The sequence below is a fragment of the Oncorhynchus nerka genome, linkage group LG3 (genome assembly GCF_034236695.1).
Source record: "Oncorhynchus nerka isolate Pitt River linkage group LG3, Oner_Uvic_2.0, whole genome shotgun sequence".
In the NCBI taxonomy this organism is placed as follows: Eukaryota; Metazoa; Chordata; class Actinopteri; order Salmoniformes; family Salmonidae; genus Oncorhynchus; species Oncorhynchus nerka.
In genome coordinates, this window is record NC_088398.1 from 59,507,278 (window position 1) to 59,534,665 (window position 27,388).

General features: G+C 41.8%; 1 protein-coding gene across 1 annotated transcript; it reads left to right on the plus strand.

Annotated features, from left to right (window-relative positions):
* Positions 1 to 2,877: 2,877 nt before the first annotated feature.
* On the plus strand, positions 2,878 to 27,244 carry LOC115111686 (neuroligin-4, X-linked-like). The gene is made up of 9 exons (XM_065013958.1): positions 2,878 to 3,189; positions 5,786 to 6,440; positions 6,932 to 7,084; positions 12,684 to 12,869; positions 13,010 to 13,290; positions 21,395 to 21,556; positions 21,729 to 22,090; positions 22,216 to 22,362; positions 22,921 to 27,244. The coding sequence occupies exons 2-9, from the start codon at positions 5,954 to 5,956 to the stop codon at positions 23,735 to 23,737; spliced, it is 2,595 nt and encodes an 864-aa protein (XP_064870030.1). The 5' UTR covers positions 2,878 to 3,189; positions 5,786 to 5,953; the 3' UTR covers positions 23,738 to 27,244.
* Positions 27,245 to 27,388: the final 144 nt, after the last annotated feature.

The window sequence follows — 27,388 nt, forward strand, 5'->3', positions numbered from 1 at the left end:
AATAATAGTAGAGAGAATGATTTATTTAAGCTTTTATTACTTTCATCACATTTCCAGTGGGTCAGAATTTTACGTACACTCAATTAGTATTTGGTAGCATTGCCTTTAAATTGCTTAACTTGAGTCAAACGTTTCGGGTGGCCTTCCACAAGCTACCCACAATAAGTTGGGTGAATTTTTCAGTTCTGCCCACAAATTTTCTATAGGATTGAGGTCAGGGCTTTGGGATTGCCACTCCAATACCTTGACTTTGTAGTCCTTAAGCCATTTTGCCACAACTTTGGAAGTGTGCTTGGGGTCATTGTCCATTTGGAAGACCCATTTGCGACCAAGCTTTAACTTCCTGACTGATGTCTTGAGATGTTGCTTCAATATATCCACATAATCTTCCTCCCTCATGATGCCATCTATTTTGTTAAGTGCACCAGTCCCTCCTGCAGCAAAGCACCCCCACAACATGATGCTGCCACCCCTGTGCTTTACGGTTGGGATGGTGTTCTTGGGCTTACAAGCCTCCCCCTTTATCCTCCAAACATATCAGTGGTCATTATGGCCATTCAGTTCTATTTTTTTTTCATCAGACCAGAGGACATTTTTCCAAAAAGTCCGATCTTTGTCCCCATGTGCAGTTGCAAACCGTTGTCTGGCTTTTTTTATGGCGGATTTTGAGTAGTGGCTTCTTCCTTGCTGAGCGGCCTTTCAGGTTATGTCGATATTGGACTCGTTTTACTGTGGATATACAGTATATCACAAAAGTGAGTACACCCCTCACATATTTGTAAATATTTGAGTATATCTTTTCATGTGACAACACTGAAGAAATGACACTTTGCTACCATGTAAAGTAGTGAGTGTGCAGCTTGTATAACAGTGTACATTTGCTGTCCCCTCAAAATAACTCAACACACAGCCATTAATGTCTAAACTGCTGGCAACAAAAGTGAGTGCACAAGAAATTTGTGGAGTGGTTGAAGAACAATATTTGATGACTCCAACCTAAGTGTATGTAAACTTCCGACTTCAACTGTAGGTAGGGATAAAGTGACTAGGCAACAGGATAGATAATAAACCGTAGCAGCAGCATATGTGAGGAGTCAAGAGTTTGTGCAAAAAGGGTCAATGCAGATTAGCTATTTGGGTAACTATTAAGTAGATTTATGGCTTGGGGGTAGAAGTTGTTTAAGGTCCCGTTGGTTCCAGACTTGGAGCATCGATACTGCTTTGCTGTGCCGTATCAGAGAGAACAGTCTAGGACTTTGGTGGCTGGAATTTCTGAAAATGTTTTGGGCCTTCCTCTGACACCGCCTGGTATGGAGGTCCTGGACGGCAGGAAGCTTGGCATCAGTGATGTACTGGGCCGTCCGCACTACCCTCTGTAGCGCCTTGCGGTCGGATGCCAAGCGGTTGCCGTACCAAGCGGTGATGCAGTCAAAATGCTCTCAGTGCTGCAGCTGTATAACTTTTGGAGGATCTGAGGACCCATGCCAAATCTGTTCAGCCTCCTGAGGGGGAAGAGGCGTTTTTATTTTTCATTTAACCTTTATTTAACTAGGCAAGTTGGTTAAGAACAAATTCTTATTTACAATTACTGCCTACCCCGGCCAAGCCCTAACCCGGACAACTCTGGGCCAAATGTACGCCGTGCTATGGGACTCTCAATCACGGCCGGTTGTGATACAGCCTGTGTGTGTATGTGTGTGTGTGTGTGTGTGTGTGTGTGTGACACCTGCAGATGAGATGAGCGTTCCTAAAAGGCCACATCAGGGAGCCAGTCCTCACATTGCCTCATAGCAGACACCTGAGGCAGGCTTTATATTGGAAGACATACCAGGCTACTGAATGACAAGGACTGCACTCTGTCCTCCTAGGCACCCCTTTTAGGGATTTGTGTGTTTATAAAAGTACCCTCATGCACTGTACTGTTTTGGGCTTATGTTTGCATACCCTGTTTTTGGTGAATGTTTTTCTATGTTTGCTGAGAAGGTGAAGAGAGGATGGTTGGAACACGGGGATCTGAGAGGATGGAGAGAACGTGTGGAGGAAACTAAATGTGTCTGACATGGTGAATGTTCCCAAACACACTGAAAGAACGACACACACACACACAACAGTATTTCTAGTATAGCTGTTACCATTTGCACCTCTACGTCTTCAGGATCCCATCCATACTGAGGCCTACTGCTCCTACCAGCGTTCTAGCTCTTGGGGGCCGCAAAGTCAGATTTGTGCAGTGTATAATTTGTTTATAGAACCAGATGGTCTATGTAGGGAGAATCAGCTTTGTTGTGTGGCATCGTGGGTTAGGGTTAGAGTTAGGGTAGCGTCATGGGAGGGGACATGAATCACTGAGCTGACATTAAGGGTTAGGGATTGAGGTGACTGGGTGAGTCATGTCATGTCTCTCTCACTCATACACACACACTGTCCACCGGAATGGCCCCAGGAAAGAATACAGACATAGGGTAGTTATTGGAGACAGAAAAACACACTAATGTGATGTCATCTTGTGACTTAGTTTCATTGAAGGTTGTTTGTCACAAAGTTGTGTGTGTGTGATTGTATGTATTTTACTGCAATGATAGAATGTGTGGTTTTGGCAAAGCCTAGTGTTTTGAAGATATCCCATTCCATTTATGTTCCATCTTGTCTGAGACACAGTTCTCCCAACATGGATTCAGAAGTTAAGATGGGCTGTGTTGTTGTGATTACTGCCTTACTGCCTGTCCTGTGGTGTGTGTGTGTGTGTGTCTGTCCCAGCTGATGAGGGTGCATGAATCTATTGGCTGCAGGCTCCATTCAACACTGTCCAATAGCATCTGGAGAGAGACAGAGAGAGAGAGAGAGAGAGAGAGAAAGAGAGCGAGAAAGATGTGAACGTCGTAGTTTTTTCTTCTGTTAACGATAATCACGTCCTGTACGGTATTCAGTTGTTGCGGGGTTCAGACCACAAATACTTAGGCTATTCCCGGGAGCTCACGGCAACGGTGGAATTTACCCCAGGCACGTCGCTGGTGCACGAGGCTCTGCAGTCATCGACACACGGTCCCAGGATTTCTCTCACCGCTCTCCTGTCCTCTCTCCCCATCTTCTTTTCAGTTTTCTTCGCAGTGAGGGATGAAACGCTCTGTCAGCTGACATTTTTACTGCAGCAGCTGCGTGAACAGACCAATGGAGCAATGACGTGTGTCGGTGAGTCTCATTTATCACCATGTTCTACTGTGTATGTGTGTGTGTGTGTGGGGGTGCTGCTACAGTACGCTCATTACTATTCATCTGATGTTGCGCTTCACAGTCACATTTTTGTGACTAAAACCCCGCTATAGAATGTATTTCACTATTGGCTGTATATAATAGATAAATAGCTGGATTTCAGATGGATAGCAGGTTGATTGTCTTTAGACATGTCCTGAGTCTAAACGTCATGATTTAAGCAACACAACCGGTGTCATGGCCCCTGTAGCACCTGGGGGGTGTCACTGCAGCGAATGGAGAGGAATGGGCTCTGATTAAAATATCCAGCCATATGCCGCTGATACAGGTCCAGATATAGGATACCTGATGATGCAGCTGCAGTACCAGTCACAGCCAAGAGATAACATTTAAATGTTACATATTAATTTCTCTCTCGCGCATACGCTCTCTCCATCTCTTTCTCTAAAATCGATTCAATTCAAATGACCTTTATTGGCACGAATGGGAACGACCAATACAAGATCAATGCTATAGCTACAACAACAACTTGTGCGGACGTTTTAAACATTCATACTAATTTCCCCAAAAGGGCAGGGGGTTTCTGAGATTTAGAAACCAAAGACTGATATTTAACAAAAATTACAATACGGAAATTACATGAATGACAATTGCAATAACTAGCACATACTGTGCTGCCAGCGCCAAGACTATTGCCATGTCGATTTTGAATGAAGGCACAAATGATTATTCCACTGAAATAATAATATAGATTATTACACTGAAGTTAAGTGGTAACTGGGCAAAATAATGCCCCAATGGTGAGTAACTATAACTTGTTACCATGATATTGCAATGCTATTACCATTTTATCCTGTGCTGTAGTCAGTGGTGATTTAAGCATCTAAGTCTTGGTGGGGCTAACTCCACACATTTATTTTTTAGATGCATGCCAGCAAAGCCACTACACAACACAACACTAAACAATACATTAATTGCACTATAACGGTGACAAACGGGGCCCACAAACTGTTAGGGCCAACATAAAGCTGTCCCAACAGCAGAGCTTTCTTTTCAGCACCATGGAGTGAATCCTTACCACCGCTACACCTGGCTATCAGCGGAGCCTTGTCTGGCAGCGAAACAGTTAATTCAGCCTCATTTACTGCCTTTTTAAAAAACATAGCTCATATGGTTGACTTGCTTAAACAAAAGTGATTTCTTCTGACAATTGAGATGTACAAACTATGGCATAAAGGAACGATGAGCGGATGAGAGGTAATCGTAATTTCGATTAAGACATTTAATGAATGAGCTAAGATGGACGTAGTCAATACAACTATTTGTTCAGCACTTTTGAAATATATAGCGACAGAATTCAGATCATGGGCTGTTCTTAACGTATTCTCAAGTCAGAACCTAGGATAAATAAAGGGGGCATATAAGCAGACAATGAAAGCTATTTCAATATTCAATGATGACGTTTCTCTAAAACAGGCTATAGACTACATGTGCACCACTAAGTCAGAACAGTAGGTTAAGTTCTGAGGGGGATAGGTGCCAAATTATTAGGGTGAGGCACATGGGTTACTAACAGCTTATTACACAACATACACCTAGTATTACTTTCTTAGCTACAGTATACATATCTCCCTAGCAAATTACATTATTTATTATTTAATACATTTTTGGAATCACTGTTGTGCTGTGCTCACTTGAACAGGAATGTGGTGCAGCAGTCCTTCTTGTGGGCAAATTTTGTCATGATGATGACTGCTTGTCTAGCTTGGAAGCTAAGATTTTTTAAGTTCAATCAAAGCTACGGTAGATATAATGTGATTTGACGTCATTTTATCTGTGGCCAATGACCTTGAGGATTCTTGGATGTGCACTTCAAATGTAAGTCTATGACAGCACCCGTTAGCGCTTGAAATTTCTATCTCTCCCTGTAGATTTTGAGGTGATGTAGTGTCCCCATGAGTGACAGAACACTGAGCCAATCACGGCACAACTAGAGAAGATGACCAACCCCTATGCTCTGTATTTTCCGCTAGCTGCCCCTACACCACAGAAAGAACTGAGCTAGGCTGAAGCACTTGCATGTTTGTACGTGGCTTTATTAACTCAATACATAAAAAAATATATATTGTTTGCCAAAATAACATGCAAGACAGGCAACAAAAAAACAAGTGGGGCTCAAAATGACAGGTCTCCACTGGCTGCTATGTAAAATTATACCAAGATTGCTCTCAGTTTCTCTTTAGTTGGAGCATGAGAGGAGAAAATGTCTCTCAGTTTCTACCACTCTGCACCCTGAGAGGTTGCAACCTGTTCTCTCTGGCCAGTCATGTTGTTTTAATGGGGTCTTCATGTCTATACAAAGTCCGCCTTTATTTGTGGTATTGTACTCTTTCAGACTAGGCTGTGTCAAAACTTGCATGCTTTTTTTCAACTGGCAGTGGAAGAGCGAATTTTCCCAGTTCAGCCCGCACGCTTGGAGGAGAACCATTGTACATGCAGTATGTATATATAATTCAAGCTCTGTCTCTGCTTTTTCTCTCTGTCTGTCTGTCTCTGTCTCTCTCCCTCCCTCCAGGCAGAACAGTGTGACTGTACGAAGAGAACCGGGAGGTGACTGGCTGACCCAGGGAGGAGAGAGACATATTCTGAGACAAACACACACAAAAAACTGAGCAGGGCTGTGTGAGTGTGTGTTAAACTCTCAGACGGAGTCCTGATCTAAACCGAACGCCGACACTCCCACATGTCTCCCCCGTCTCCCCCCACCCCTATCCCCTCTCTGCCCTCCTATCTACTGTGTGTCCTCTCCATGTTCCTGTTCCTGTCCAGACTGAGGGGCATCCTCCCCCCTCTCCTCTCCCTTGTCCTGTCCCTCCCCCCTGCTGCTAGCCAGTCAGTCATCACCACGTCCCAGGGCAGACTGAGGGGTCAGTTGACCCCCCTGCCTTCTGACCTGCTGGGCCCTGTGGTCCAGTACTTGGGGGTCCCCTACGCCCGCCCCCCCACCGGGGAGAGACGCTTCCAGCCCCCCGAGCCCCCACTGTCCTGGCCAGGGGTGAGGAACGCCACCCAGTTCTCCCCCGTCTGTCCCCAGCCTGTAGAGGAACACAGCCTGTTGACAGAGATGTTACCTCTCTGGTACTCTGCCAATCTGGACATAGCCAGCACATACCTGTCACAGCAGAGTGAAGACTGTCTCTACCTCAATATATACGTCCCTACTGAGGAAGGTATGTAGTATATACAGTACACACACACAATCAAATCAAAGTTTATTTGTCACGTGCGCCGAATACAACATTTAACCTTACAGTTAAATGCTTACTTACAGGCTCTAACCAATAGTGCAAAAAATGTATTAGGTGAACAATAGGTAAGTAAAGAAATAAAAACAACAGTAAAAAACAGTAGCGAGGCTAAATACAGTAGCGAGGCTATATACAGTAGCAAGGCTATATACAGTAGCGAGGCTGTATACAGTAGCGAGGCTACATACAGACACCGGTTAGTCAGGCTGATTGAGGTAGTATGTACATGTAGATATGGTTAAAGTGACTATGCATATATGATGAACAGAGAGTAGAAGTAGCGTAAAGAGGGGTTGGCGGGTGGATGCATCCATCTCTACATATTTATGCATGCACCCACATATGTTTCTTTGCATACTGCAAGAGCTGTTGAACGCTCTGAAAATCTGGCTTGTGTGTGTGTGTGATTCCAGACATCCATGATGAGGGCGGTCTGCGGCCAGTGATGGTGTATGTCCACGGAGGTTCTTATTCTGAAGGGAGCGGCAACATGATGGACGGCAGTGTCCTCGCTAGCTATGGAAACGTCATTGTCATCACAATCAACTACAGGCTGGGAGTACTGGGTTAGTCAACTTCTTCATCAACGTCATCGTCATCTTTACCATCATCATCGTGAGATTCCACCTAATCACCTTTCTGGCTTACTCTCTCACTGGTTGAAATGTCACCGGTCTGTGTTGACACTGAGTAGCTAGCAGCCTGTAGACAGCCAGATTCATCTGTGTGTATGCCTGGTTAGAGGGGAGCCATCAGCTTTGTGTTTATGGCTCACAGTAGGTAGGGTTAAATTAAGCTTTATGAGAGGAGGAGAGAGAGAGACTAGACACATTGGAAAGAATTAACCAAAAAACAGAGCAAACTAGAATGCTATTTGACCCTAAATAAAGAGTACAAAGTGGCAGAATACCTGACCACTGTGACTGACCCAAAATGAAGGAAGGTTTTGACAATGTAAAGATTCAGTGAGCATAGCCTTGCTATTGACTGAGGTCGCCGTAGGCAGACCTGGCTCTCAAGAGAAAACAGACTATGTGCACACTGCCCACACAATAAGGTGGAAACTGAGCTGCACTTCCTAACCTCCTGCCAAATGTATGACCATATTAGAGACACATATTTCCCTCAGATTACACAGAACCACAAAGAATTTGAAAACAAATCCAATTTTGATTTAAAAAAACTCCCATATCTATTGGGTGAAATAACACAGTGTGCCATCACAGCAGCAAGATTTGTGACCTGTTGCCACAAGAAAAGGGCAACCAGTGAAGAACAACTATAATAAACTACAACCCATATTTATGTTGATTTATTTTCCCTTTTGTTCTTTAACTATTTGCGCATCGTTACAACACTGTACATAACATTTGAAATGTCTATTCCTTTGAAACGTTTGTTAATGTAATGTTTACTGTTTGTTTTTTATCATTTATATCACTTATAAAATATCTATTGAATTTGCTGTAGCAATGTAAATATATGTTTCCAATACCAATAAAGCGCTTTGAATTACATTTAATTGAGATAAGAGAAGCAGGGTGTGAGGCAAGGAAGGGGAGGGAATAAGAGAGAGGGTAAGAGAGGAGGTGATCTAGTGAAAGAGGTAGTGCGGAAAGGGTTAAGAGGAAAAGAGTGGGAGGGGAGGGGAGGAGGAAAACAAGAGGGGAGAAGAGGAGGTGATCTAGAGAAAGAGGTAGTGCGGAAAGGGTTAAGAGGAAAAGAGTGGGAGGGGAGGAGGAAAACAAGAGGGAAGAAGAGGAGGGCTAAGTGATCGGATTTATAATCATTGAAGGTCACATGTATCTTGTGGCTCAGCCCTCAGTAACACACACACACTCCAGCTCATCCTGTTAATGACACACTCATGTCCCTAGTGTGGCGTGTGAATTAGTGACACACTCATTTTGCGTGTGCATGTGTTCAGTGACACATGGATGTTCTGCTGTCCCAGGTCTACCCCAGGTCTGACTGAGGGTGGTGAGCAACGGTCACATGACATCATCAGTCACTGAGTCATGTCACCACATTACCCAGGGTCCTCAGGGTTTGGCTACACTGTAAAACATGTCTGTCAATCTGTGTTTAGACAATTAATTTGTTCTACAGTATAAGGGTTAGTGTGCAACTTTAGCCACTTACTGGATTAGGTTTAGGTTATAACGGCATACTGTAATACTTGTTATTATTGATTTATTCAAATCACTAATGAGAGATTTATAAGTATCTGCCGTATTAACCAATCCCCAGTGAGAATACTAGTCTCATAATTGTAAGGAATCAAATCTAGTTTCAAGTGGAGATCGGCCTTTAGTTCCAAGTCCATATTTACATCCTGCTGTTCATGTCTTTGATGAAAATTATTTTTTAAATACAATACAGTGCATTCCATACAGTGTATTCAGACCCCTTCACTTTTTCAACATTGTGTTACATTACAGCTTTATTCTAAATTGGTTTAAATAAAATGTTTCCCCCATCAATCTACACATAATACCCCATAATGGCAAAGCGAAAACAGGTTTTTAGAAATGTATGTCAATTTATAAAAACAACCAAACAGAAATACCTTATTTACATGAGTATTCAGACCCTTTGCTATGAGACTCGAAATTGAGCTGAGGTGGATCCTGTTTCCATTGATCATCCTTGAGATTTTTCTACAACTTGATTGGAGTCCACCTGTGGTAAATTCAATTGATTGGACATGATTTGGAAAGGCACACACCTGTCTATATCAGGTCCCACAGTTGACAGTGCATGTCAGAGCAAAAACCAAGCCATGAGGTCGAAGGAATTGTCCGTAGAGCTCGGAGACAGAATTGTGTCAAGGCACAGATCTGGGGAAGGTTACCAAAAATGTCTGCATCATTGAAGGTCCCCAAGAACACAGTGGCCTCCATCATATTTTATTTTCCATCATATTTCTCCAGTTTCAACTGTTCTGCCTTACTATTATTCAACCATGCTGGTCATTTATGAACATTTGAACATCTTGGCCACGTTCTGTTATAATCTCCACCCGGCACAGCCAGAAGAGGACTGGCCACCCCACATATGCTCTCTCTAATTCTCTCTTTCTTTCTCTCTCTCGGAGGACCTGAGCCCTAGGACCGTGCCCCAGGACTACCTGACATGATGACTCCTTGCTGTCCCCAGTCCACCTGACTGTGCTGCTGCTCCAGTTTCAACTGTTCTGCCTTATTATTATTCGACCATGCTGGTCATTTATGAACATTTGAACATCTTGGTCATGTTCTGTTATAATCTCTACCTGGCACAGCCAGAAGAGGACTGGCCACCCCACATAGCCTGGTTCCTCTCTAGGTTTCTTCCTAGGTTTTGGCCTTTCTAGGGAGTTTTTCCTAGCCACCGTGCTTTTACACCTGCATTGTTTGCTGTTTGGGGTTTTAGGCTGGGTTTCTGTACAGCACTTTGAGATATCAGCTGATGTACGAAGGGCTATATAAATAAATTTGATTTGATTTGATTTGATATTAAGTGGAAGAAGTATGGAACCACCAAGACTCTTCCTAGAGTAATCCGCCCGGCCAATCGGGGGAGAAAGGCCTTTGTCAGGGAGGTGACCAAGAACCTGATGGTCACTCTGACAGCGCTCCAGAGTTCCTCTGTGGAGATGGGAGAAACTTCCAGAAGGACAACCATCTCTGCAGCACTCCACAATCAGGCCTTTATGGTAGAGTGGCCAGAAAGAAGCCACTCCTCAGTAAAAGGCACATGACAGCCCGCTTGGAGTTTGCCAAGTAGCACCGAAAGGAATCTCAGACCACGTGAAACAAGATTCTCTGGTCTGATGTTAACAAGGTTGAACTTTTGACCTGAATACCAAGCGTCATATCTGGAGGAAACCTGGCACCGCTCATCACCTGGCCAATACCATCCCTACGGTGAAGCATAGTGGTGACAGCATCATGCTGTGGGGATGTTTTTCAGTGGCAAGGACTGTGAGACTAGTCAGGATTGAGGGAAAGATGAACGGAGCAAAGCACAGAGTGATCCTTGATGAAAACCTGCTCCAGAGCGCTCAGGACCTCGGACTGGTGCGAAGGTTCACCTTCCAACTGGAGGAGAATGACCCTAATCACATAGCCAAGACAACACAGGAGTGGCTTGGGACAAGTCTCTGAATGTCCTTGAGTGGTCCAGCCAGAGCCCGGACTTGAACCTGATCTAACATCTCTGGAGTAGAGGTCGACCAATTATGATTTTTCAACGCTGATACCGATACCAATTATTGGAGGACCAAAAAAAGCCGATACCGATTAATCGGCCGATTTAAAAAAATATATATATATTTGTAATAATGACAATTACAACAATACTGAAGGAACACTTTTATTTTAACTTAAGATAATACATCAATAAAATCAATTTAGTCTCAAATAAATAATGAAACATGTTCAATTTGGTTTAAATAATGCAAAAACAAAGTGTTGGAGAAGACAGTAAAGTGCAATATTTGCCATGTAAAAAAGATAACGTTTTAGTTCCTTGCTCAGAACATGAGAACATATGAAAGCTGGTGGTTCCTTTTAACATGAGTCTTCAATATTTCCAGGTAAGAAGTTTTCTGTTATAGTTATTATAGGACTATTTCTCTCTCTACCCTTTGTATTTCATATACTTTTGACTATTGGATGTTCTTATAGGCACTTTAGTATTGCCAGCGTAATCTCGGGAGTTGATAGGCTTGAAGTCATAAACAGCGCAATGCTTGAAGCACAGCGAAGAGCTGCTGGCAAATGCAGGAAAGTGCTGTTTGAATGAACGCTTACGAGCCTGCTGCTGCCTACCACCGCTTGGTCAGACTGCTCTATCAAATCATAGACTTAATTATATTATAATAACACACAGAAATACGAGCCTTAGGTCATTAATTTGGTCAAATCTGTAAACTATAATTTTGAAAACAAATGTTTATTCTTTCAGTGAAATACGGAACCGTTCTGTATTTTATCTAACGGGTGGCATCCCTAAGTGTAAATATTGCTGTTACATTGCAAAACCTTCAATGTTATGTCATAATTATGTACAATTCTGGCAAATTAATCACGGTATTTGTTAGGAAGATATGGTCTTCACACAGTTCGCAACGAGCCAGTCAGCCCAAACTGCTGCATATACCCTGACTCTGCTTGCACAGAATGCAAGAGAAGTGACAATTTCCCTAGTTAAAATAAATTAATGTTAGCAGGCAATATTAACTAAATATGCAGGTTTAAAAATATATACTTATGTATTGATTTTAATAAAGGCATTGATGTTTATGGTTAGGTACACATTGGTGCAACGACAGTACTTTTTCCGCAAATTAGCTTGTTAAATCATCACCCGTTTGGCAAAGTAGGCTGTGATTCGATGATAAATTAACGGGCACCGCATCGATTATATGCAACGCATGACAAACTAGTAAAATCATCAACCATGTGTAGTTAACCTGTGATTATGTTAAGATTGATTGTTTTTTATAAGATAAGTTTAATGCTAGCTAGCAACTTACCTTGGCTCCTTGCTGCACTCGCATAACAGGTAGTCAGCCTACCACGCAGTCTCCTCGTGGAGTGCAATGTAATCGGCCATGATCGGTGTCCAAAAATGACGATTACCGATTGTTATGAAAACTTGAAATCCCCCCTAATTATTCGGCCATTCCGATTAATTGGTCGACCTCTGCTCTGGAGAGACCTGAAAATAGCTGTGCAGCGATGCTCCCCATCCAGCCTGACAGAGCTTGAGAGGATCTGCAGAGAAGAATGGGAGAAACTCCCCAAATACAGGTCTGCCAAGTTTGTAGCATCATACCCAAGAAGACTCGAGGCTGTAATCACTGCCAAAGGTGCTTCAACTAAGTACTGAGTAAAGGGTCTGAATACTTATGTAAATGTGATATTTGCTAAAAAAACTAAACGTTTTTTGCTTTGTCATTATGGGGTATTGTGTGTAGATTGATGAGGAAAAACTACAATTCAATCAATTTAAAAAATAAGTCTGTAACGTAACAAAATGTGGAAAAAGTCAAGGGGTCTGAATACTTTCTGAATGCACTGTATTTCTGTTTGTTGTGTTATATATATTTTTTTACTCTAATATCTACTAGACTTTCCTTCTATATTGTTGTGTATTTTATATGTGTTATTCCCTTAGGTTTCCTCAGTACGGGTGACCAGGCAGCTAAAGGCAACTATGGTCTGTTGGACCAGATCCAGGCTCTGCGCTGGGTGAAGGAGAACATTGCTGCATTCAGCGGAGACCCAGACAGAGTCACTGTGTTTGGCTCCGGGGCTGGAGCCTCCTGTGTCAGCCTACTAACTCTGTCCCACTACTCTGAGGGTAAGTAACCTCTAACCCCTGAACCCAACCTATGAACCCTTACCCTAGACCTTTAATTTCTAACTGTTAGCCTGGTCACACTTCTCAAAGAGTCACCTCCAATTCTTGACCCATAACCTCTGACCTCTAACCTCTGTCAGCATGCTGTGTATCAGATCTGTTCCAGAAGGCGATCATCCAGAGTGGGACAGCCCTGTCCAGCTGGGCGGTCAACTACCAGCCAGGGAAGTATGCAAGGCTGCTGGGGGACAAGGTGGGCTGCAGCCTGGAGGACTCATCAGAGCTCATCGTCTGTCTGCAGGGGAAGACCTACCAGGAGCTGGTGGAACAGAATATCACTCCAGCTAAATACCACACCGCCTTCGGACCTGTCATCGACGGTGATGTCATCCCTGATGACCCCCAGATACTAATGGAGCAGGTGAGAAAATATAGAACACTCTATGGCTTATATATATTATACATGTATTACAAGTTATTCTTAAAATGTTAGACCTGGACATAGCACCATTTCAGCAGCTGCGCTTGTCTTAAATGTTATATTAAATTGCTTGGATCATAGGAATCACTGTGCTGCCATATTTATAGACCTATCCAAGGCTTTTGATACTGTCGACCATCCCTTACTCATTCAAAGGTTGTCTGAAATGGGCCTTGACCAGGATACTTGCAAGTGGTTTAGGAACTATCTGTGAGATAGGACACAATGTGTGCATTCTGATGGTGTTAAGTCAAGTTTCCTCTATTACTAAAGGTGTCCTACAGGGGTCGATTTAAAACCTAGGCAGCAGCTACTCTTCCTGGGGTCTGGCAAAATGAAGGCAGTTTTACAATTTTAATAACATTACAATACATTCATTACAGAATTCACAACACACTAATGTGGGCCCTCAGGCCCATACACCACTACCACATATCTACAACACAAAATACATGTGTACATGTGTATAGTGTGTATGTTATCATATGTGTGTATGCATAGGTCTATGTCTATTTGACCATGTTGGTCATTTATGAACATTTGAACATCTTGGCCATGTTCTGTTATAATTTCCACCCGGCACAGCCAGAAGAGGACTGGCCACCCCTCATAGCCTGGTTCTTCTCTAGGTTTCTTCCTAGGTTTTGGACTTTCTAGGGAGTTTTTCCTAGCCACCGTGCTTCTACACCTGCATTGCTTGCTGTTTTGGGTTTTAGGCTGGGTTTCTGTACAGCACTTTGAGATATCAGCTGATCTAAGGGCTATATAAATACATTTGATTCAAGGGGGCGCCAACCCAGACAGGATGACCACAACAGTGAATCAACCCACTCAGGTGATGCACCCCCTCCAGGGACGGCATGAGAGAGCCCCAGTAAGCCAGTGACTCAGCCCCTGTAATAGGGTTAGAGGCAGAGAATCCCAGTGGAAAGAGGGGAACCGGCCAGGCAGAGACAGCAAGGGCGGTTAATAGACAACAATAATTGTTTCACCTCTTCCACACTCACTTCACAGAATTCAAAAGTACAATTCTTGTCTTTCATAATTTGGTCAGATATACTTGGATGTGTAGTGTCAGCGTTTGTTGCTGGCATATCATGCCTAAGTTTGCTAATCTTGCCAATTATTTGTTTTTAAATAGTTGGCAATATCAGTCGGTTTTGTAATGAATGAGCCATCTGATTCAATGAATGATGGAGCTGAGTTTGCTTTCCCAACATTTCATTGAAGGTGCTCCAACGCGTTTTACTAGTGTTCTTTGTCATTTATCTTTCATAGTGTAGTTTCTTCTTCTTTTTATTCAGTTTAGTCACATGATTTCTCAATTTGCAGTACGTTTGCCAATCAGTTATGCAGCCAGACTTATTTGCCATCCCCTTTGCCTCATACATCTCAACCATACAATTTTTCTATTCCTCATCAATCCACGGGGAGTTAACCATTTTTACAGTCATTTTCTTAATGGGTGCATGCTTATTAGTAACTGGGATAAGCAATTTCATTTCAATGTCTGTTTGCTCCTCATTTTAGTTACACACCACGGACCAACAAATATTATTTACATCAACAACATAGGAATCACTACAAAACTTATTGTATGACATCTTATACACTATATTAGGCCCAGCCTTAGGAACTTTGGGTTTCCTAGGTATGGCCACTATTGTGATCACTACATCCGATGGATCCAAATACTGCTTTCAAGCATATTTCTGCAGCATTAGTAAAGATGTGATCAATACATATTGTAAATGTCATTCCTGTGCTGTTTGTAACTACCCTGTTAGGTTGACTGATAACCTGAAGCAGGTTGCAGGCACTGGTTACAGTTTGAAGCTTTTTCTTGAGTGGGCAGCTTGATGAAAGACATATTTTAATCACCTAGAAAATTATACCTCTCTGTTGATATTGTAACAAACTTCTTCTTCGTCTCATGATGAGTAGGAAGGATCGGACCTAAATGCAGCGTTGTAAGTGTCCATGATCATTTATTATATCAGAACACGAGAAAATACAAAATAACAAAGTGCAGGAAAGAAATGAAAATCGAAACAGTTCTGTATGGTGAAAACACAGACACAGAAAACATAGAATGCCCACCCCAATTCACGCCCTGACCAAAGTAAAATAGAGACATAAAAATGGTACTAAGGTCAGGACGTGACAGATATTGCATACATTATCAAGCATTTCACACATGCTATCCAGCTACTGACTGTTAACCTGTTGCGACGAGCAATCCCGTATCCGGGATCGTAATTATAGCCTCAAGCTCATTACCATAACGCAACGTTAACTATTCATGAAAATCGCAAATGAAATGAAATAAATATATTGGCTCTCAAGCTTAGCCTTTTGTTAACAACACTGTCATCTCAGATTTTCAAAATATGCTTTTCAACCATAGCAAAACAAGCATTTGTGTAAGAGTATTGATAGCTAGCATAGCATTAAGCCTAGCATTCAGCAGGCAACATTTTCAAAAAACAAGAAAAGCATTCAAATAAAATCATTTACCTTTGAAGAACTTCGGATGTTTTCAATGAGGAGACTCTCAGTTAGATAGCAAATGTTCAGTTTTTCCAAAAATATTATTTGTGTAGGAGAAATCGCTCCGTTTTGTTCATCACGTTTGGCTATGAAAAAACCCCGAAAATTCAGTCATCAAAACGCCAAACTTTTTTCCAAATTAACTCCATAATATCGACAGAAACATGGCAAACGTTGTTTAGAATCAATCCTCAAGGTGTTTTTCACATATCTATTCGATGATAAGTCATTCGTGGCAGTTTGGTTTCTCCTCTGAATCACATGGAAAAATACATGCAGCTGGAGATTACGCACCAATTTCGACATAGGACACCAGGTGGACACCTGGTAAATGTAGTCTCTTATGGTCAATCTTCCAATGATATGCCTACAAATACGTCACAATGCTGCAGACACCTTGGGGAAACAACAGAAAGTGTAGGCTCGTTCCTGGCGCATTCACAGCCATATAAGGAGACATTGGAACACAGCGCCTCAAAAATCTGGCTCACTTCCTGTTTGAAGTTTCATCTTGGTTTCGCCTGTAGCATTGGTTCTGTGGCACTCACAGACAATATCTTTGCAGTTTTGGAAACGTCAGAGTGTTTTCTTTCCAAAGCTGTCAATTATATGCATAGTCGAGCATCTTTTCGTGACAAAATATCTTGTTTAAAACGGGAACGTTTTCGTCCAAAAATGAAATACTGCCCCAAGAGGTTCAAGAGGTTAACACTCTGTGGTCTATAGTAGCTTCCCACAAGAATGGGCTTTAGGTGAGGCAGATGAACCTGTAGCCATATTACTTCAACAGTATTTAACATGAGATCCTCTCTAATCTTTACAGGAATGTGGTTCTGAATATAAACAGCAACACCTCCACCACTGGCATTTCTGTATTTTCTGTAAATGTTATAACCTTGTCTTGCTACCACTGTATCAATAAAGGTATTGTCTAAGTGAGTTTCAAAGATAGTCAGAAAATTAATGTAATCTGTTACTACAAGTTATTAATTTCATGAACCTTGTTTCTTAACATCTTGACGCTACCCATCCCTTAAGCGGGATAATTGTCATCAGCAATAGCGCCACAGTCAAATAATATTACAAAAAAATATTCATATTCATGAAATCACAAGTGCAATATTGCAAAACACAGCTTAGCCTTTTGCTAATCCACCTTTCATCTCAGATTTTGAAATTATGTTTTACAGCGAAAGCAATCCAAGTGTTTGTGTAAGTTTATCGATAGCACAACAAAACATTATGTACACTAAGCATTAAGTAGCTAGGTCACGAAAATCAGAAAAGCAATCAAATTAATCATTTATCTTTGATGATCTTTGGATGTTTTCACTCACGAGACACCCAGTTACACAACAAATGTTCCTTTTGTTCCATAAAGATTATTTTTATATCCAAATACCTCCGTTTGTTTGTCGCGTTATGTTCAGGAAAGAGCGGTCACGACAACGCAGACGAAAATTCCAAATAATATCCATAATGTCCACAGAAACATGTCAAACGTTTTTTATAATCAATCCTCAGGTATTTTTTCAAATATATATTCGATAATATATCAACCGTGAGTGTAGGTTTTTCAATAGGACCGGGAGAAACAATGGCCGCTTTACTCTGTTACGCAAAACTCACTCTGAGAGCCCCCACCTATCCACTTACTCAATGTGATCTTTCTCGCTCATTTTTCAAAATAAAAGCCTGAAACTATGTCTAAAGACTGTCGACACGTGAGGGAAGCCATAGAAAAAGGAATCTGGTTGATATTCCTTTAAATGGAGGATAGGCATGCATAGGAACAGAGAGGTTTCAAAATAAGAGGCACTTCCTGATTGGATTTTCCTCAGGTTTTCGCCTGCAATATCAGTTCTGTTATACTCACAGGCAATCCTTTGACAGTTTTGGAAACTTTAGAGCTTTCTATCCTAATCCGACAATTATATGCATATTCTAGTTTCTGGGGCTGAGAAATAGGCAGTTTCAAATGGGTACGTTTTTTTAGCCAAAAACAAAAATACTGCCCCCTACACGCAAAAGGTAAAGCTACATATGTTAACGTGGGCTATTTTGAGCACTTTTCTGGGAGGCTTGCTTCTTTTCATAGCTTTATTGGGAAGCTTAGCAGAAGTAGATATTCTCATGGTATTTATGTTAGTTCAGGGTGAGCTGCACACAGTGGACTTCCTACTAGGGCACACCACCTCATTGCTAACAGCATAAATCTGGTTAATAGACAGATGATTGCTGCGTACAATAGCTGTAGGTTCAGCAGAGGCATTCAGGGCAGTTAGAGGGACATATATTAGGTTACTTACATTGTGTCTACCAATGCCCCTGGTATAATGTACATTTTCTAAAGCATTATGATGACTCAGCGACACAATGGTAGGGATTAACTGAGCTGGGCTTGGGTAATTGAGCAGGTTCCCACCTATACATATCTGGGCTTTTGGACTGACAATATGTCTGTAAAAAACATATGGATGAGCTAGTTAAGAAGCTGACATTTAAAGTAGGCTTCTTTTATAGAAATAGATCATGCTTCTCCCTGATCAACAAGAGGCAGATTTGTATTGTCAACTTTCCTGCCAGAGCTTGACTAAGGTGACCATTTATTGGAATGCAGCAGGCACTACTCTTAACTCTTTGGATGCCGTCTACCATAGCACCCTTCGCTTTATCACAGGTGATAGTTTTAATACGCATCACTGCATCCTGTATTAAAAGGTTGGCTGGTTCTCATTAAAGTCCCGTAGATCACTTCATGAGTCCCTTTTTGTGTTCAAAGCTCTACTATACAAGCTCTTGACTTACCTAACTTAGTTTTTTAAAGTATAAAAACATGAGATACCAAACCCGTTCACAGGGCTGGTCTCCACCAAACTAGGTATATCTGTTTTTTGTTTTAATGCTCCACATTTTTGGAATCACTTACAAAATTGATTACATTTGGATTCCCTGGTGCCACTAGGGCAGTTTAAAACTCTGATGATGAATGAGTTCACTGAGGTGTGCAATTGTTTTAATTGACTTTAATAATTTGTTAATGATGCCTGTGATGTTCTAATGTGATGTACTTGTTTTTTATATTTTATTTTATGTCCTCAGGACACCATTGAAAAAACAGATATCACCCAAGAAGAAATATTAGATACTGTTAAAACATTCACATGGAGAAAAGCATCAGGAATGGATGGCTTTCACATAGAATTCTATTCAACATTTTGGGACAAAATAGCCCCACACAAATGACAAAGCACATGTCACTCAATTCAATACTTCCTAGTTTCATGTATCAAACGGTTATTTCAGTTATATTAAAACCAGGAAAACCTGGAGAGTCCCCTGCTGATTATAGACCCTTAAGTTTAATAAATTGTGACAATAAAATAATAACAAAGCTTATAAGCAATAGAATGGCAAAAATCTTAACAGACTTGATACAGTATATATTGATTAAACAGGGTTTATTGAAAATATACACAAAGAAATACAAGATCATGTTTCAGTTCAATACAATACCCCAAAAAACACGATTTACATTTATCAATAATGTCTGTTGATGCCGAGAAGGTTTCAACCATCTTGAATGGTCTTTTCTATTCACAACTTTGGAAGCTTTCTACTTTCCAGCTGAAATAATACATTTATAAAAATATTGCATGAATGTTCCAAAGCCAAAATATACACAAATAATAAATTATCTGCTGAAATTGCTTTAGAAAGGTGCACAAGACAGGGGTGTCCCCTCTCCCCACTCCTGTTTGCACTGGCTATTGAACTACTTGCAGAAAGAATTAGAAAGGACCCAAACGTAACAGGTATCAGTATTGGTAAACATTAATAAAATTTTTTACTTATTTGCAGATGATCTCCTGATATACTGACCAATATTGAAAACTCAATGCCCTCTTTTGCTAAAAATATTTTATGAATACTCAAATCTCAGGATCAAAAATATATGTGGAAAAAATGAAATGATGGCATTAGGAAAAAGTAAAATAATAAGTCACGATCTACAGGAATCCTTTAAGTGGACCACAAAAATATGAAATATTAAGGATGCTTAATAAATAACAACAAATAACTTTATTCCATTACTCAACTATATGAAAGCAGGTCTAATTAAATGGAAGTATCTTCCCATAAATCTTACAGGTAGGATAAACCTCTTTAGAATGGCATGGCTGCCAATGATTTTGGATTTAATACCAAGTACCCTACCGAAGACATTCTTTAAAAAAGTATACTTGGTCATAACAGAATTTATATGGGCAAATAAAATGTATAAGTCTGAGGTTGGCTTTAACCTTCCAGACATGGAATTGTATCAACTCACTACCCAAGGCTTTTATTTGCAACATATGATAAAATGCACTAAAGAGGAACAATGGTACATATTGAAAATGCAGATGCTCATCTCCAGGATCAACTTCATAGTTAAGAACACTATAACAGTATAGAAGAAAATGAAACATATTCTACAATAAAAAATATAATTCCCTAAAAACACAACCTTATGGAACAATCCTTGGATAGCTTTTCAGAATTCACAGATGAATTGGTCCACATGGAAAACTAAAGGCATAGAAACCCTAAATTACTTGGTAACAGAAAATAAATGTATTTCCATGACAGAATTAAAAAGTAATTTTGGACTGACCAGTGAAGATACAGTAGTATTAAATATATGCAACTTAAAAGTTACGGAAACAGATGCTCAAATGATAGGGAACATACAAAACCTTGCAGAGGGCATATCCAACTGACAGTCTCTTAGAAAAATATATAAACTATTGCAACCAAGACTTATAAAGAACTGATGATGGTACAAGATGGAGGTATAAACTACTGTATATAATTTTTTATACAAGATGCAAAATCCATGTCTTACGTGTAAAACTAATAATGACTCAATAATCCATGCTTTTTGGGAATGCTATAAAGTCCGGAAGTTGTGGGCGGAGCTATAAAGTTTGCTGTCAGAAGTATTTCAATGTAACTTACTTATAATCTTTCTGCATATTTCAAGACATGGCATATTGGGGTGTAGTTAGATACCAATGGACTGGACAATTATCTTCTCATCACTTGAAAAAACCTATTGTAAAAACTTGGAAATAAATCAATCCGCCATCATTAACACAATGGAAAAATCGAATGATTTATTATTAAAATATATAAATAGCCTTGGCGACTGAGAAAAACAAATCGATACAATTGCAGGCCATTTAGCAAACAATAATGCAGGCACTAGGGATGGGGGTGTGAGCATGCTGGTCCGGGCAGATGAAATGTACTCATGTTTTGTGTGTCTGTAAGTTGATGTTCGTATAAGTTTGTATATGGAGTAAAAAAAGAATAATAATATAATTGGGCTCCCCTGATTAAATAAAAGTTAATAATAAAATATGGTTTATTAGATTTAGCAAGATTTGGTTCTGAGTCAGGGTTAAGGATGCATAATGTTGTTATTGTCAACCCTGTTCGTCACACATAGGGAGAGTTCCTCAACTATGACATCATGCTGGGTGTGAACCAGGGGGAGGGGCTTCAGTTTGTTGACGGGATGGTGGACAGTGAGGATGGTGTCTCCAGCGACGATTTTGACTTTGCCGTGTCGGACTTCGTGGACAGTCTCTACGGCTACCCAGAGGGGAAGGTAGGCTGTAGGAAAATATATATGCCCATCCAGTGTTTCTACGCAAGGTGCTGGAGGGCAAAGAATAAGTTCAGCAAAAAGTAGAACTACACTCTGCATACTGCAATCTGTCTATGCTCTCATGTGCTTTATTGACAAGGTCTTTTTTACCTTGTTTTTATCCTTGCGGCAGGACACGCTGAGAGAGAGCATCAAGTTCATGTACACAGACTGGGCCGACCGGGAGAACCCTGAAACGCGGCGGAAGACGCTAGTCGCGTTGTTCACTGATCACCAGTGGGTGGCGCCGGCGGTGGCCACAGCAGACCTCCATGCCCAGTACGGATCGCCAACATATTTCTACTCCTTCTACCACCACTGTCAGAGTGACGCGTCGCCCGCCTGGGCTGACTCCGCTCATGGAGATGAGGTGCCGTATGTGTTCGGTCTGCCGCTGATCGGCCCCACGGACCTCTTCAACTGTAACTTTTCTAAGAACGATGTGATGCTCAGCGCCGTGGTCATGACATACTGGACCAACTTCGCCAAGACAGGGTGAGAAAAATCTCTTGTCTAACTTCTTTGCTAAGAAATATCTTACTTTCCTCTAATGAATGGTAAAGTAACAACAGTTCACTTTTAAGATCACGTTTTCTGATTGTGTTTGTGCTGTGTCTCAGAGATCCTAACCAGCCGGTGCCCCAGGACACCAAGTTCATCCACACCAAACCCAACCGTTTTGAGGAGGTGGCCTGGGCCAAGTACACCCCCAAGGAACAGCTGTACCTGCACATCGGCCTGAAGCCACGCGTCAGAGACCACTACAGGTAGATCAGATAATCACAGTCCACTACAGAACACTACAAGTAGATCAGATTATCACAGACCACTACAGGTAGATCAGATTATCACAGACCACTACAGAACACTACAGGTAGATCAGATAATCACAGTCCACTACAGAACACTACAGGTAGATCAGATAATCACAGTCCACTACAGAACACTACAGGTAGATCAGATAATCACAGACCACTTCAGACAGATCACATAGTCACAGGCCACTACAGGTAGATCAGATAATCACAGGCCACTACAGGTAGATCAGATAATCACAGACTACTACAGGTAGATATTCCTTTGCCTACCTTTCCAAGAGCAATATATATCTTGCTGCTTCCATATCTTGTTAAATTATGTATAATGAACCACTTTGCAGTGTTAGCACTTCATGCTAGCAGCACTTGCCACTTTTCCCCTTCTGACTGTTTAATGTATAATAACTATAATTTATAATTTATGATGTTATCTTACGTTATTGAGTATATTATCCGATTCCTTGTTAAATGTATTTTTCTTTGTATGGATGATGATTCTGACTCCAGAGCCGCCAAGACAGCTTTCTGGCTACAGCTGGTGCCCCACCTCCACAACATCAACGAGTTGCTGCAGTATGTGTCCTCTGCAACCCACAGCCCTCCCCAGGACACCACCCCCCACTCCTACACCAAGCGGCTGTCTAAAGGCCTGGGCTTGGGTAGCACGCGACACCCCAACCCCAACCCCCCTGCCACGCCCCAGGCTCCAGCACTGCAGGGGGAGGAGCTGCAGGTCCCCCACCCCGTCATGGAGGACTACTCCACTGAGCTGAGTGTTACCATCGCAGTGGGAGCCTCACTCCTTTTCCTCAACATCCTGGCCTTTGCCGCTCTGCTCTACAAGAAGGACAAACGCAAGATGGAACACCGGAGGCTGCCACGCCCACCTCCACGCCATGACATCATGAACGCTGACATCACACACCAACTGCAGGGGGAGGGACTTCTGAAGCAGCTGGAGGCTGAGGCTCTGCACCAACACAACACGCTGGAGATACATGACACACACAACATACACCACACACTGGAGGCTCTGGACACGCTGGACACACAGGACATCTACAACACTCTGGACACCCTGCGACTGACCTGTCCACCTGACTACACCCTGACCCTGAGACGCTCCCCTGACGACGTGCCCCTGATGACCCCCAGGTCCCTGCCCATGACCCCTGGTTCTCACCCTGCCACCCCCATGACCCCTGGATCTGTTGTGGGGGTGCAGCCCATGCAGGGCTATAGTCCTTACAGTAACACTCACCTGCCCCATACACACACGCACACACACCCCAACACACACACACATTCTACCACACGTGTATAACCACAGACAGAGATGGGGCAGAACGATGCAGGATAGTTTCTCCAGCACCTAAGATGGCGGAACGATCCAGTCTGCAGTGTTGCATGAATAGAACAATGAGGGAGCGGAAGTGATGAACTCTGGGAGATTAAGTAATGTGCATCAGTAAAAAGAACATTATAAATGAGAACATCCAATATGGCTGCCAATTTGGTCCATACATCATGGAAACATTGCTTCTATAAGCTGCGTCCGAAATGGCTGAAGTTGCCATGTGACTTGCCCTGGAGCGGGGCTGCTGTGATGTCCAGATCAGACTACTGACTGAACCCTCTGGGAACAACTTGAAGAACCTGTGAAATGTGAATGTAGAATATTTCAATTGCAATGAAATCCTTCAGAGGATCAATGTTCCCTGTAGCTCTGTGCTCAGCCAGGCCAGGGATGTAGTCTGAAGGACAGACAGACACACAGACAGACAGAGAACAACAGATGGACAGAGACAGACTGTATTCATAGCACCTGGGACAAATTCCTCTGAATGGTTCAACAATAACAAGTTCAACAGTCCGAAGATCTACCAACCAGCAGTCTGTTCAAATATGTAAATAACTTGTAAACATAATGGAGAAAAGATGGTAAGATTTAAAACTTTTACTGTTTTATTGCATTCAAATATGTTATTTAACGACCGTAGGTTTTAATTTGAGTTGATTATAAATGTATAGGTCCCCAGAACAAGATGTAACTTGACGCTTGACTAACCCTGACCACATCTAACAAGATGTAAACCCTGACCCTAACACTAACCCTGACCACATCTATGCCCAACCTCTTCCCTGATCTGAAACTTGTACTGGGACATGGAACTGGGTCTATTTTTGGCCCCATCTCTCAGCCATGGACCCTTACTTTTGTCCTTACCCCTGACCTGTAACCTTTGACCCTGACCTCTAACCCTATCCTCATCCTAACTTTGACCTACATCCTAACTTGGACCCTCAACCTGTCTATGAACTCTTATTTCAGTCCTTACACTTATTGACCCCTTACCTCTAACCCTGTCTTCTAACCCTGATCCTGACCCTACCTACTTCCACCATGTCTCCCAGAGACAAAACTGATCAGATGACCTGAGACCCAAATTCAATCATACTGAAGTCTAAAACGTTGCGATTAAAATCCGTCCCGACACAAATCCTGCATTTGTGAGCTTTTTGAACCATAAAATAAAACGAATATGAAATCATATACTGAAAGCTGAAATAGTGGATCTGAAACAATGAATCTTATTTTAAATATTACCATAGGCTAGATTAAAAGATTCTTTTTTTTCAAAATATTTTCAGTTTCTGCCTTAACAGATGGAAGGAGTCTTTGCTGTATGTACTGTATGAACTTTCTGCTCCATTTTGTTAAATAAAGTATCAGTATTTTACCATTTATATGTTTCTCATATACAGTGCCTTCGGAAAGTATTCAGACCCCTTGACTTTTTCCACATTTTGGTACATTACAGCCTTATTCTAAAATTGATTAAATCGTTTCCCCCCCTCATCAATCTACACACAAAACCCAATAATGACAAAAACAGGTTTAGAAATTTTTGCAAATTTCTTAGAAAAAAAAAATGGAAATATCACATTTATATAAGTATTCAGACCCTTTACTCAGTACTTTGTTAAACACCCTTTGTTAGCGATTACAGCATCGAGTCTTCTTGTGTATGACGCTACAAGCTTGGCACATCTGTATTTGGGGTTTCTCCCATTTCTCTACAGATCCTCTCAAGCTCTGTCAGGTTGAATAAGGAGCGTTTCTGCACAGCTATTTTCAGGTCTCTCCAGAGATGTTATATCAGATTCAAGTCCGGCTCTGGCTGGGCCACTCAAGGACATTCAGACACTTATCCCGAAGTCACTCCTGCATTGTCTTGGCTGTGTGCTTAGGGTCATTGTCCTGTTGGAAGGTGAACGTTCACCCCAGTCTGAGGTCCTGAGTGCTCTGGTGCAGGTTCTCATCAAGGATCTCTGTACTTTGCGCCGTTCGTCTTGGCCTCATTCCTGACTAGTCTCCCAGTCCCTGCCACTGAAAAACATCCCCACAGCATGGTGCTGCCACCACCATGCCTCACCGTTGGGATGCTGCCAGGTTTCCTCCAGACGTGACGCTTGGCATTCAGGCCAAAGAGTTAAATCTTGGTTTCATCAGACCAGAGAATCTTGTTTCTCATGGTCTGAGAGTCTTTAGGTGCTTCTTGGCAAACTCCAAGTGGGTTGTCATGTGCCTTTTACTGAGGCGTGGCTTCCATCTGGCCCCTCTACCATAAATGCCTGATTGGTGGTACTGCAGAGATGGTTGTCCTTCTGGAAGGTTCTCCCATCTCCACAGAGGAACTCTAGAGCTCTGTCAGAGTGACCATCGGGTTCTTGGTCACCTCCCTGACCAAGGCCCTTCTCCCCCGATTGCTCAGTTTGGCCGGGCGGCCAGCTCTTGGAAGAGTCTTGGTGGTTCCAAACTTCTTCCATTTAAGAATGTTGGAGGCCACTGTGTTCTTGGGGACCTTCAACGCTGCAGCAATGTTTTGGTACCCTTCCCCAGATCTGCACCTCGACACAATCCTGTTTCGGAGCTCTCGGGATAATTCCTTGGTTTTTGCTCTGACATGTACTAACAATTGTGGAACCTTTATATAGACAGGTGTGTGCCTTTTCAAATCATGTCCAATCAAGTTATGAAAACATCTCAAGGATGATCAATTGAAACAGGATGCCCCTGAGCTCAATTTCGAGTCTCATAGCAAGGGTCTGAATACTTACACTACCGTTCAAAAGTTTGGTGTCACTTAGAATTATTATTATTTTTTAATTTTTTTTAAGAAAAGCACATTTTTTGTCCATTAAAATAACATCATATTGATCAGAAATAAAGTGTAGCCATGGTTAATGTTGTATATTCAATTAAATATATTTTTAATGGAATATCTACATAGGCGTACAGAGGCTCATTATCAGCAACCATCACTCCTGTGTTCCAATGGCACGTTGTGTTAGCTAATCCTAGTTTATACATTTTAAAAGGCTAATTGATCATTAGAAAACCCTTTTGCAATTCTGTTAGCACAGCTGAAAACTGGTGTTCTGTTTAAAGAAGCAATAAAACTGGCCTTTAGACTCGTTGAGTATGTGTAGCATCAGCATTTGTGTGTTCGATTACAGGCTCAAAATGGCCAGAAACAAAGCACTTTCTTCTGAAACCTGTCAGTCTCTTCTTGTTCTGAGAAATGAAGGCTATTCCATGCGAGAAATTGCCAACAAACTGAAGATCTCATACAATGCTGTGTACTACTCCCTTCATAGAACAGGGCAAACTGGCTTTAGCCAGAATAGAAAGAGGAGTGGGAGGTGCACAACTGAGCAAGAGGACAAGTACATTAGTGTCTAGTTTGAGAAACTTTTTAAAATCCATTTTTGAATAAGGTTGTAAATGTAAAAAACTGTGGAAATAGTCAAGGGGTCTGAATACTTTCCGAAGGCACTACATATACTATACTCTCATAGGTATACTGTCTTCTGGAATAAAAATCCTGATGTTCATAAACAAACCCACTGTTTTTCAGGACACACACACATACTCTCTCTCTCTCCCTCTCTCTTCACTAAATGGCTGTGT

Excerpts from the sequence above, each read along its gene's own strand:
- LOC115111686 (XM_065013958.1), top strand. The coding sequence starts at position 5,954 with ATGTCTCCCCCGTCTCCCCCCACCCCTATCCCCTCTCTGCCCTCCTAT. Across the intron at positions 6,441-6,931 it reads ATACGTCCCTACTGAGGAAG|ACATCCATGATGAGGGCGGT; the intron begins GTATGTAGTATA and ends GTGTGATTCCAG. Across the intron at positions 12,870-13,009 it reads TCTGTCCCACTACTCTGAGG|CATGCTGTGTATCAGATCTG; the intron begins GTAAGTAACCTC and ends AACCTCTGTCAG.